At 43.1% G+C, this 12,761-nt stretch overlaps 1 protein-coding gene across 1 annotated transcript in view; it reads left to right on the top strand.

The window, feature by feature from the left end:
• Window positions 1–249: 249 nt before the first annotated feature.
• Window positions 250–12,761, top strand: part of LOC149070928 (dual oxidase-like) — an 89,385-nt gene continuing 76,873 nt past the window's right edge. The window contains exon 1 of the mRNA XM_089248506.1: window positions 250–619. Within this exon, the coding sequence (XP_089104632.1) occupies window positions 541–619 (79 nt within the window). The 5' untranslated portion in view covers window positions 250–540. The remainder of the gene's footprint in view (window positions 620–12,761) is intronic.

Raw genomic sequence — 12,761 nt, 5'->3', positions numbered from 1 at the left:
AAGTCTATCTATCCCTTCTTTTTTTATCGCCAATAATTGGCTGCGAAATTTCCAATATGCCATACGGACATTACAATACGACTACGTTTTGTTTTTGTCCTCTTTTTTTTTTTCTTCTCGTTTTGGCAACACTTTTTCCTAAGCAAAGAGAAAATATACAATAAAAATAAAATACATAATGATAATAAGCAGACATTTTTGTTTCTTTTTCCTCGTTTGTGTTCGAGAGTAAAAAACAGGTTGGTGGTTTCGCCACCAGTTGGTCGTTGGCTGCTTCAGCGAGTGGACGTGCCTTGCAGGCGGAAGGAGTATTTATCTTCTATTTTATCTAGTCGCGATGAAGCTTTTGTTTTGAAGAAAAATTGGTTTCTTTTCTTTTGTTCGTGTCCACTTCGGTCATTTTTTTTTCGATTCGAGGCTTTATAAAGCGACGAGAGGTATTTGCTCGGGAAAGAAGACTGTGACCACATCCTTTTGGTTTTGTTTTTGTTCGTTCAAGTTTGTGTTTTGTGGGGGGATAAGGGGGCCCGGTCATAGAATATGGGGCCCCGTGTGAAGTGGAGAGCCCGTTATAACATACTGTTGGTTATTTTCATCGTATTGTCGTCATCCATCGGAGGTAAGACACCACTTCTTTTTGATTTGTTTCTAATTTAAAAAAATAAATAAATTATTTTTAGCATTGTTGAAACTAAGAAAAAACACAACTTGTTCTCTCTCCTTTGCTGAGAAGGGACAAAGCTGATGACATTGTTGATTGATGAAACGGACTTGTTTGATTAACTTTTTTAACTGCGTTTCCCTCCGAGGATTTCGAAATTCGGCCGAAATATGAGAAAATAGTAACTTGCTAAGTGTAATGAGGGCTGATCAATCTGTCAGTCAAGAAATCAACGAAGTAAAATTAAAAAAAAAAGACAAACTTGGTGAAATGCCGATCTATCGGTGTAGACCAGTGGTTCCCAAATACTTTTAGTCACGGACCCCTACCCCTAGAAATCTTGGTGTCTGAAATGGAATCCCATTCACAGCAGCAGAAACTAGTCATCTATCAGCGAGAATGTTCTCGAACAATGGAGGACATTCTATCCAGTAATAACAAATGTGATGCGATAGCAATGCCATCTACTGGACTCCTGTGTCCAGTAGATGTAGAAAAGTGTAAAACAATGTTTAATGCTACGGAGAGATGTCATCACATACACAAGTACAATTTTCGTCAGAACTCATAACAATATTCCTACTGCAGTCCAGTCCACCAACGTCGCCTATGCGAGTAAATTCAATTAAAAGTTTTCAAATAAGTTATATTATTTCTTTATTTTTCAACGTAACATTAATTTATCTTCATGATTATGAAACTGGTGCGTGGACACCCGCTGAAAAAGTCCATGGAACTGTGGGGATCCAGGCACCCCGGATTGGGAACCACTGGTCGAGGAAATGTAACGCTGTTAAATCACTGTTTCTTTGGTTAGCGTAGTCTCCGAGGATTTTACGTTAAGAAAAAAAATCTCTTAATACGCTGCGTACATGGTTCGTAACTAAGATTTTTGTCGGCAGGAGCAATATTGATTTTCCTGTTCCCAGACTTGAATTTCCTTAAACGGGTCAAACTTGAATTTGCCGTCCCCTCCTCTGTAAAATTCGACGATTTTATAACGGGATTTTTTTGTTTCTCATAAAATATGCCACCCCCCCTCCAAAATTGCCAGCCGGGCTGATTGTTTCCTCCCTCCCCCCAGTGTTAGAACTCCAAAAAATTTGAAACGATGTTTTTTGTACAGTATTGTTTTTTTTGTTTATATCCTTAAAATCTGCCGCCATTTTTTTAAGATGGCCTTCCAGGGCAGTTGCCCCCTTGAACCCTCCCCCCCCTCCCGTTTCACCCATGGAGCTATGAATACTTTTATGAATTGTTTACGTATTATCTGCAGCTTTTTGCAGAGGGTGGAATAAATATCCTCAGAAATCGATTCGTGAAAGAAATAATATATGATTTATGGGTAGAGAGGGGAGACAGAGAGAGAGAGAGAGAGAGAGTAGTCTTTAAGAGCAATGAGCGCCCACCCACTAACGTCCCGGGAGCCTTACGACATTGAGATCTGATTAAAATTTTTCGACGTCTGCATGTCAATTGGTGGTGGTGGGGGGGGGGGGGGGGGGTTAGAAAAATCAGTTTGTACCCGGACACCCAGGATGCACAAGATCAGTGATTCCCAACGTGGGCATTAACACCCCCGGGGGCGATGGAATGTTCCAGGGGGGCGGTAGAAGCTACGGGTATAGCATAGGATTCTATGGGTTAGATTGCGTTGGGGGGCGATGGGAGAAAAAATTTCTGAAGAAGGGAGCGATGGGGGGGGGGCACAAAAAAGGTTGCTCTAGATCTGTGATTCCCAACGTGGGCGTTAACGCCTCCTGGGGGGGGTGATGGAATGTTCTAGGGGGGTGCTAGAAGCTACGGGTTTAACATAGAATCCTATGGGTTAGATTGCGTTGGGGGGCGATGGGAGGAAATAATTTCTGGAGAAGGGGGCGATGGGACAAAAAAGGTTGGGAAACTATGCTCTAGATAGATGTGCGTGTAGATGTAAGCAATGTTATCGGAAAAGGTAATTTTGACGTAAATTAAAAAAAAAATCCTGTAAGAGTCGGAGTATTTTCACTCCTCAACAAAATTTGGAGGCGTAAAATTGAATTTTGTGCGTGAATCACGCAGCTTTGATGCGCTTGGCGAACACTGAATGTATAGGTACGGAAATGGATATCTCTTTCCCCCTACATAAAAGTGACCAATAACCAACCACTTTCATTCCTTGAGATAATTAGGGAATTAATTTTTCAGGTGAGGACCAAACGATTACATTGTTTGCAAAGTAGCGAAATTCTTATCCCGTGTGGTTCCAGGTTGCACCATGAGTATGTTGTGTGTCTACCACATTACAACCCCCCCCCCCCACACCCTCGAATGGTTGCTGGCACTTATCGTAGCAAATCCGTCTCGGAAAAATATGATACATTAGCTTTTTGGTGAAGTGCTGTTGTGCACTCTCTAAAAACAGCCTGTACCGCCTTTTCTATTGCGATTCGACAGTACATTCTGACCAAAACTGCTTGTTTTGGTGCCTTATCATATCACCTCTTAAAGTTTGTTCCATGAATTTAGAATCGCCCTTATCGCTGTGAATAAGTAAATTGAAAGCACTTTTTGATTAACCCTATACGAAGCACAGCAGAAATCACCAAACCCCCCCCCCCCCCTCGAAATGCCATGTACTTTTTAATGAGAGAAGTATCATTTCCCTTCCGATTTTTTTTCAGCGGATGCGAAGTAAGGGGTGCAGGGAAAAGTGTAACATTGACAAATCTACTTTACGTAATGCCTGGGTTTGCCATTGCTGAAGTAAGAGGGGTTTTTAAGGATTCGAGATAACGCGTCAATGCTTAAAGGGTTAAATAATAATTTTTACACTTTATTTCTCTCTCTCTGACTGAAAACTGCGAATACCGGCATGATCTCGTCGCCACTTGCGATGAAGAGTATTGAGACTTTCAGTCAAAAACTTTACACTAGGTACAGTTGGTGTTAAAATTCCGATCTATCGGCTTGGGCTTGTGTAACACAAAATTTGGCAAAGATTCGCGCGAAATTGTAGATTTGTACAGAAAATAATTTTTTTTTTACGTAGATGTCGACTTTTTCGTTTTACAGCGCCATCCGTGAGTGAAATTTGAATTTTTATTTATCAAAAAGAACTCTACTTAGGCCGTGATATAAGTTATCTTCGTGTGAACCGCACCATTTTTATGTCGATTGGCTGATTTTTTTATTAATTTGATATTTATTCTTTGGAGATGTCGTCTTTGCGTGACGTCATTTTTTACTCAATAGGTAATGGAATTCAAAGAAGTCCTTGAGAAAAAGAAGTTTGGAAAAAAAACCCCCCAGACTTCCGTAGTTTTTCACGATTCGCCGCAGTTCCGTATTTTATGGTAGAAAATCCGTAGAAACTCCTCAAAAAATGAGAAGTAGTTGAATTTTTCGAGAATTTGCCAGGTAGGGCCTCAGAAAAATCACTTGGCCCGGGGGCCCGTGATGCTCTTAAGATGGCCCTGGCTCTAAGTCCAGTAAATACTTCTCCTCTGGGCATTGGTACTCAAGCAACGGGCACAACAAAAAGCTAAACGTTCTGGTTCAGTAAAATACAGTATATTAGTGAGAGAGAGAGAGAGTGAGATATGTTAACAAAAAAAAAAGGAAAGCCGAGCCCGAGAAAGCCAAGAAGATCGCCCGAGCAAAGGATCGGTTGGTTGCGTTCGGCCATGAGAGTCGAGATCGTACGCAACGGGCCATAAGAATGAATAAGAATTTCTATAGATTGGTCACTTTTCGACTTCCGTTCATGCCCCCGCGACTCATATCTCCTAAAATGACCATTCAATTAATATGGCGATTTCATTCGCGAATTTCTAAAATTATCGAGAAAAAAAAGAAGAGAGAGAGAAGGCCGCGTGTGTAAAAAATTTTTCAAGGCCGGCCTTTCCGGCCTTCATTTGCGTTCGCGCTCGTGAGTACAGTATCTCGAAATATCATCGATTAGGCGTTGCCCAGACTAGACTCAACACAACATCGGTTAGGCCACAATATTATTGCCACAATAAATTCCCCCCCCCCAAAGCCCGGTCAAGATCGGCCGCGATCGGCCCTCGCAATGAACGTACATTACTCGTGTGAAAAAGTAAATGTTTCACAATTTATTTGAAAATTTGTAATTCGATTGATTTGCCTTGAAGATTGGTTTACGACGAGTCTGGGTGGGCACCTGCATCGATTATGGGGGGCCGTGACACGAGTGTAAGCTGGATTTCTCGAGTGAATAAACCCTTATAAGGGTGGAGCAAACAGGGCTTCCCTCCAGGAACCGGGTACGATTCTTACCAATTTTTGTTTTTCACACTATGAATTTACTATAGAGGGCCAGTAAAAAGTCTGGTGGTGGGGGGTGGGGCCACTGCGGGATATGGGGGTGGGGTCATGATCGAGTTTGATTATAGAAATTCCATTTTGGTCTATACTACTATCTGGGTCTGATTTCTACATGGGATGAGTGAAATATTTGCATTGGACCCTAATAATCCAAAGAACCCTTCATTAAAAAATACGTATTTACTGACTAAGCCCGTTAAAGACCACTCCTTCAAATCAAACCTTATTGGCACCAATAAACTAAATTACGTAGATAATAACTTTAAAGGGAGGACGGAATTAGGACACCTTTTTTTGATAAAAATCCAAAATTTGCGTTGTTCCGATCATTCATTAGGGGCCATTCAAGTATTACGTAAGCAGATTTTCAGCCATTTTTGACCCCCCTCTCAGCAAAAGTCAGCAAACACTGAACCCCCTCCCCCCCTGTCAGCAAAATTTCGTCAGCAGCTTAGAATATTTCATATCTTCAGAAAGGGGTGGTTGATGACATAAGCAACCTTCAAACCCCCCTCCCCCTTTGTCATCAAATCCGAACCCCCCCCCCCCATGCTGACGTAATACTTAATGACCCCTTAAGGAATCATTGGTTAGGAAACATTTGCTGATTACAATCACACTTGCAGCGCTATTAGGTACGGAGTTGAGTTACTCTTAAAAATCAGTTTTTAAATTATTTTTAACTCCAAGCAAATTTTCAGAATTAATGATTTTGCTTACAGCGATGGGGGGGGGGGGGAGAGGGTAGGTATTTGAGCACTTTCCCCTTAACAAAAGAATTCCGAACATGTAAACTTAGCTATTTCTGAAGAAAAATTTTTGAAGAAAACGAACACTTTTTTTGCGCTATCCCTAGAAATAGCCCTACAATGAAACGGTTGATATTTGGTAAATATTGCAAAAAAACCCGATGTTATTATAAGCAATATTCATTCGAAAAATTGTAGAAAAAGTGATCAAACCTCTTCAGAAAAATATGCACTTATTCTGAAAATTCTTTGCTTTCATGTATTTATACGCATCAGCGCTAAAAAAGAAACTAAAATATGCAAAATGCATATGCGCATATGCATTTGCATATCATATAATCCGGGCTTTAGTAATTACCATCACGAAAATATACTTTCTTGTGTTATCAGTTTCTTTCACCTCCAGAAAAAAAAAAATCCAGATTTATACGGAAGTAAAGGAATTTCCGTATTTTCCTTTTTACTAGCAATGGTGTCTTAGCCATTTCGAGATATTTCGAAAAATACTCTGGAGAGGTAGGGTGGCCATACGTCCCGTCTTACCCGGGACAGTCCCGGTTTTTCTGGCTGTCCCGTCTTTTTGGCCAGTTGAAATTTATTTCCTGGATTTATTTATCTTCGCACTAGCCAACTGTCGAAACCTTCGTAGTAATAGCGGAGATACCATTTTCGGATAAGACTTCTATAGCAGAATGAGTTATCCAACACCAGCTTATAAATCAAAAAGTGAAAATTTGCACGCTGTCTCTGGCATGTAGGATTGGAAGGGGGGATATATACTATTTACGGACAGGTCCCTCTCAGGAAAAGCGATAATTTAGGGCCCTCTACCAAGCTGGAAGTTCCTTCTTACCATTGGTACTTTCAAAAAATATAATAGCATCTAATCTCACGAGATCCCCCCACCCTTCTCCTGCCATGCACGGGTGCAGGCGAGGAAGATGTGCCAGAAGGCGTGAACTGTGTAAGTTCGTTGAATCGTCCCGTATTTTGCATTACAGACAAGTTTTCCCATATTATTCAGCACTTTGGAGGGGCGGTCGTTCCTACTCCACCCCCCCCCCCCCTTTATATGAATGCTTGAACGAAGGCAGACAACTTCAGCTTCTCGAATGGAGCGGAGGCAGACGTTTCCAGAGCTAAGTTCCTTCGTTTCAGTTGCGAATGAGCCAAGGTGGATATCTTTGGTTGCGAAAAAAAAAGCTGAAACAGACATCTTCAGCTGCAAATGGAGCCGAGGCAGACATCTTCAGCTGCAAATGGAGCCGAGGCACACATCTTCAGCTGCTATAATGAAACCGAGGCAAACATTTTCAGCTGAGAATGGAGCGGAGACCGGCCGACCTACGATGATGTGTCGGAGAAGCGACTTATTTGTGAAGTTGCATTTATCATCCCGAATCCATGTACAGCGTTCTTCCAAATTATTGGGTTCTCGGGAGGGGCGATCGCTCCCCTCGCTCCCTCTGGATCCGCGCTTGTTGGGCACTGAGACTACTCTGTCTACGGATCTCGTAATGGCCCTGTTACGATGCGTGAAAGACGTATTGACATTCAAACATTTTGACATTTTCCCACGGATGCCCTTGCCACAATAATGACGTCCGTGGAATTTCCACAAGTGTCGATGGCGATGACATTTGTAGATTGTTCGGAATGGCAGCACCCAATGGGAATTTCCCGAGAGTGTGTCTCGATGATGACGGATAATCAACCTTGCGGTCTAATATAAAAAAAAAAAAAGTGTCTTTTTTTTAATGTATCCCCGTCGATGTAGAGGTAGGTGTGGTTGCAGAGGGAATGCTGGGAATTCAAGTGAGACGAAGGTGAGATCTTAAAGAAGAAACGCTTTCCGTATTTTATTTTTTCAAGGTCCTTCTTTTCCTTCCTTTTTGGTGAAAGTTCTCATTCGGATCTCGAGGGGGCGTTGCCTTCGCGAATAGAGTCGAGGCCAACGATCATGATGTATATAATGGATGATGGAAAGCAGCGAGGGTGGGATACCGTATGAAACGTCCTTGACGTTGAAGTGTGAAATGTATTCGAGATAATATAAGAGAAGGATTCGTCCTGTTCGTCATCGCGGATGCAGGGAATGCGGATGAGGGAATGCGGATGTGCGGAAAATTCACCGCCACGAAATTAATTCCTCGGAAGTGAAATTCGCCGACAAAACGGTTCACCACTGAAACTCATCGACCGATCGAGAAAGCAAGTGGCTGTGCGTAATGAGCGAGCGAGGGAACAAGTGATATAGCGAATCAGTGAGTAATTGAGAGAGAGAGTGAGTGAGTGAGCATGTGAGTAAATGAATGACCAATTGACCGAGTCAGTGAGCAGTTGAGTAAGTGACCGAGTGATTAGCAACTGAGCGAGTGACTGAGCAACATCGAGTAACTAGACAATTGAGTGAGTAAGTGAATGATGGTGTCAGCGAGAATGGCGTGAGTGAATAACCGAGTCAATGAGACAATTGAGTGGGTGATCGATTGAGTTACGAATTGAGCGAGTGAGGGAGCAAATGAGGTAGTGAGTGAGCAGGTGACTGAATCGAGGAGTGAGTAAATTGTTGAGTGAGTGATGAAGTGAGTGGGTAAGGAGTTAGCAAATGATCGAGTAGGTGAGTCAGTGAGTCAGCGAGTGAAACAATTAAGGAAGAGAGTGACCTGGTGGCGAGGAAAATTGAGCGAGTCAGTCAGCAAACGAGTGACGATTAAGGAAGCGAGTGACTAGTTGGTGAGGAATTGACAGTCAGAGAGCAAAGGAGTGAGCTGATTATCTCATTTGCTAATTCACTCACTTGCCTTCACACTGAATTACTCAGTCACTCATCACTTGCCTTCACACTGAATTACTCAGTCACTCATCACTTGCTCTTCCACTGAATAGCTGGCCCAGTCATTTGCTCTTACTCGCTTATTCACTAAATTGATTTTTTCACCCGCTTACTCTCTCACTACTCATTCCCCTGCTCAATTTCTCACCGATGCTCGCTCACTTGTTGACTGCCTTTAGCCATCTGCTCTCTTTCACTCACTCATTTCCGTTTTTTCGGTCACCTGCACGCTTAACCACTCTTTCTTTCACTTGCTCACTGACTCGGTCACTCCCTCAATCTTTCGGCGGCGAACTTTCCTCCCGTGAATCAGTATAACGACGGTGATGTCGGTGAGCAATCACCGATCATGGGCGGTGGTGGTGGGGGGGGGGGGGAAGTGAAATATCGCCGAAAAAGTGCTTTAGGTAATAGCGTCGCGTCAGTTAATATTTAGTGCAATAATTTCGTATGGTCCGATGAGCAAATTACGCAACGTGTTGAGTTCACGAACCTGTTTATTATATGCTCGCGTTTTTTTTTTACTGTCGAGTCAAATTGGATAACGTGTAATCGAATTCATGTCGTTCTTGAAAGGCTCTGGAGCAAAACGATGACCGACTCCACCAAAAAAAGGACAATCAATCAATAACGATGCTTTAACTGACTGACTCCACAAATAAGTGCCTTGCAAGCCAACTTTCACGGTGTTTCCCATGTAGATATCCGAAGCCGCCGAATGCAATTTATCGCTATATACGACATTTTTTCGGTAATAAGACTTTTTGCTGGGCTTTGTCCAACTTCGGCAACGGACGCGTCTATATATTCGTTAATATGGATCAGTGGCCATCGAGTCGCCTGCGTGACCGATCCAAGAAACGGAAAATGAAAATGGCAACACCAGCTGAGCGTGTCTTTAAAAAAAAAGTGACGTAACGGAAAAAGAAAAGCAAAATTTCGGTGGTAGTGGTGGCACTTTCGCATGTCGCACGTTAATTCCGTTGCATTATCGTTGTAAGTTGGACCAATGGCGTAACTGTTTGTTCCAGAGGATTAAAAATCTGGAGGTTTCCATAATTTAGAGGGTTCCAATCGCTCGGTAGAAGGATCGACCAAAGAATGCGGAATTGCCTTTAGGGGTCATTAAAGTATTACGTCAGCATCGAGGGGGTTTCGGATTTGCTGACTTTTGATGACAAGGGGGGGGGGAGGGGTGTTTGAAGGTTGCTTACGCCATTAACCACACCTTTTTGAAAATATGAAATATTCTAAGCTGCTGACGAAATTTTGTTGACAGGGGGGAGAGGGGGCCAGTGTTTTGCTGACTTTTGCTGACAAGGGGGGAGGGGGTCAAAAATGGCTGAAAATTTGCTTGCGTAATACTTGAATGGCCCCTTACCAGACTCGAGTTCCCTGTTGCGAATTATCCTTCGGTGGCAGGGGGGGGGGGGGCTTCACGCTACGAATTATTTTTGCTTATTCCTTATTGTTATTCCTTGCCATTTCGTTGATTGAACTAACTTATTATATATACCATTTTTCTTTTAAATTCTCTCTGCCGAGCACGCCCTGTGCCCGGTGGCGTGCTCAGTGGAGGGAGAATTTAAAAGAATTCGACGAGAAAAGGGAACGACAGCTGTCATCCTTGCATAAGTCGCCATCTGGTGACAGCTCAGCAGTTGCGAGCTTGGCCCTAGGGAAATCCGACCGTCAACGTCCTACGTTCAGTGCACACGAGCTCCAAGGAAAGATTGAGAGATTCGTTGCCTTTGTAGTCTAGTGGTCTAGGGCGTTCCGGAAAGTGAAAGGACGTGGGTTCGATTCCCCGCAAAGTCAGTTGAATTTTCTCTCTTTCCAAAAAATTCATCTTCGCAACAGCCAGTTGTTAAAAACCTCCGTATGGTAGCGGAGAGTGACGTCACATCCTTGCATGAAATTTCTTTTAGTTGTAGCGCGCGCGCTGTTCCCAAACAGACTTCCTCTAATTGTAGCGCTGTCTCTAAACCGACTATTTCCCACTGCAGAACAGCCGATTTACGCCAATCCAGTTTGTATGTAATAGCGAACAGAGTGTCCCCTAGAACTCCACCGCCAAAATGAGACAAGTCAATACAAAACAACTTTTCCGATGTAAACCCGGATCGAAACCCACTTATTCGAGGGATACTTGCATTAGTTCACTCCCATAAGTCGCCAAAATATGGCAACCCTGCTCACACTCCGACACGGAAATTTGTTTCTTCCAGTGAAGGAAGGAAAAAAATATCGTCTCTTTTTTTAGCGTGAACACGTCTTTCAAATCATCTGGCGGCGATACCAGATACATTCGTCGCCAGATATTCATGCATTCGCAAAAAGTTTACTCAACGAAATCGTTCAAATGCTTATTTCTCAGGAAGTATTGAGAATATATCAGTGTTTTTGAAAGTTTCTGAAGGTAGATCTCGTTAAGACAATTCCAATGATGACGCAACTTTAGTTTAAATACCTCTTCTTGTGCGGGCACCGGACCCCGACGCCACCAGCGGTGGTCGACTGAAGTTGGTTTTCCTGTGGCTCCCAACTTCGAGGTGCGGATGTGAGCCGATATCTTCCCTAAAAAAAGCCTCGCCACCGAAAGCAACAGGCCTACAACCTTACAAATGCTCAATCGTTACAATTCACGTACAATTTGAAATATAGATGGCATCACTGAAAAATCAGACGCAACACTAGATACGTGCTCTAGTCACACACTCACGCTTCCGGCAGCGCAACTTACTCAGTAGTAAATTGCGCATGTGTTCGGTTGAAAGAAAAGTACAGTACTTACCACGTGACTCAACACACAAAGAACGTATTCACGCCAAAACTTGTGGCCGTGTCTATGATACAGTCTGCACCAAAATTTTTCCGTTAACGATATTTTGTGTGTGCGTGAGAGGAAAATATTTTTCCCACCCTGTCAATCTCTCTCAGAGGTGCTTTAGAACTCTCCCCTCCCCCTTTTGGCACCAATTCCATGCTAACTGCTGAAAATGAAAGTCATTTGCGACCCCGTGTAAAATTGGAAAAATTGTTTGTCTTAAAATGTTACCGTTAAAGTCAGCCCATTTCAGCGGTACATTTCTGGCACATCTTCAGTTTTGGTGCCTGATGATGTCTGGATACCCTATCGATAGTTCTAGGGTTGTCGATGGTCAGTAAATCGATCTAAAGAGAGCCTTTCCTTGTATGTGATTGCCCGCGGCCAGGGCCAAGATTTGAGACGGATTTGTCACTTCGGGCGTTGCCAATCCGAAAAATTAAGTGTCTTGGGGTTGTCATATCATGGCTCAGAAAGGTTCGACCTTACCCCGCCCATTCGACCAATCGGTTTTTTTAAACATGTTTAAATATTGTCCTTCCTCTCCCAATATGTATATATATATTAAGAGACAATGTCCCACAAGAATAAGGAGGCGGAGGGGGACCTTGAGAAGGAAGGCAGAGCCAAGTGGACACAATAAGATACATTCGGGAAAAGTAAAAAATGCGGTCATCGGGTCAAGAACTGCTTCTTCAAAAAAAATCAATAGCTTTCTTGTTGTTTGTCGCTGTCACTCGTCTTTTTTTCAATCGTAGTGTGTGTGTGAGAGGAATGGACAGGACATACCCCCATTGTCTGCCATGATTGGCGTTGCCATATTTATATAATCATCGGGAGATGGAGGGGGGGGGATCCCTTGACCCTTTTCTGGTCGCCAATCGACTCCCTAATAAGTGGCATTTGTCACAGCCGACGACGTTTTAGAAAAGACTCCGTCCGCTGATTTATTGACCATTGTACGTGTGGCAATACCTTGGGACGTACAGCGTCCCGTTCATGAATATTTGTGCTTCGTCCGGCAGCTGCCTGCCCTTGAAATCCAACACGACTTTTTTTATCCGGACGTTTGGTTCTTTCGATTGGAGGACTTTTTGTCCTTGTCGTAAAGACGATCGCCAACCTCGTCGGTATTTTGCATTTTTAGTCGCACCACGAATCGTGACCACGAGTTCGAGCCACTTGGCACGAATCCAAGAATCGTGGAATTCATTTCCCTTAGGAGGAAGGATTCCAAACTCTTTATTAGGTTCAAGGAACCCTACTCTGAGATTTAAGTGTTAGAATATACAGCACTGCATATATCCATAAAACCCTTGGTACCTTCTCATACCGCCCAGGGCCATATAACACGAAGCG

This window comes from Pholcus phalangioides, unplaced genomic scaffold, assembly GCF_987345545.1.
Source record: "Pholcus phalangioides strain wild (caught in Gottingen) unplaced genomic scaffold, Ppha-v1.0 ptg000020l_1, whole genome shotgun sequence".
Taxonomy (NCBI): Eukaryota; Metazoa; Arthropoda; class Arachnida; order Araneae; family Pholcidae; genus Pholcus; species Pholcus phalangioides.
This window is presented reverse-complemented; position numbering and strand designations above follow the sequence as displayed.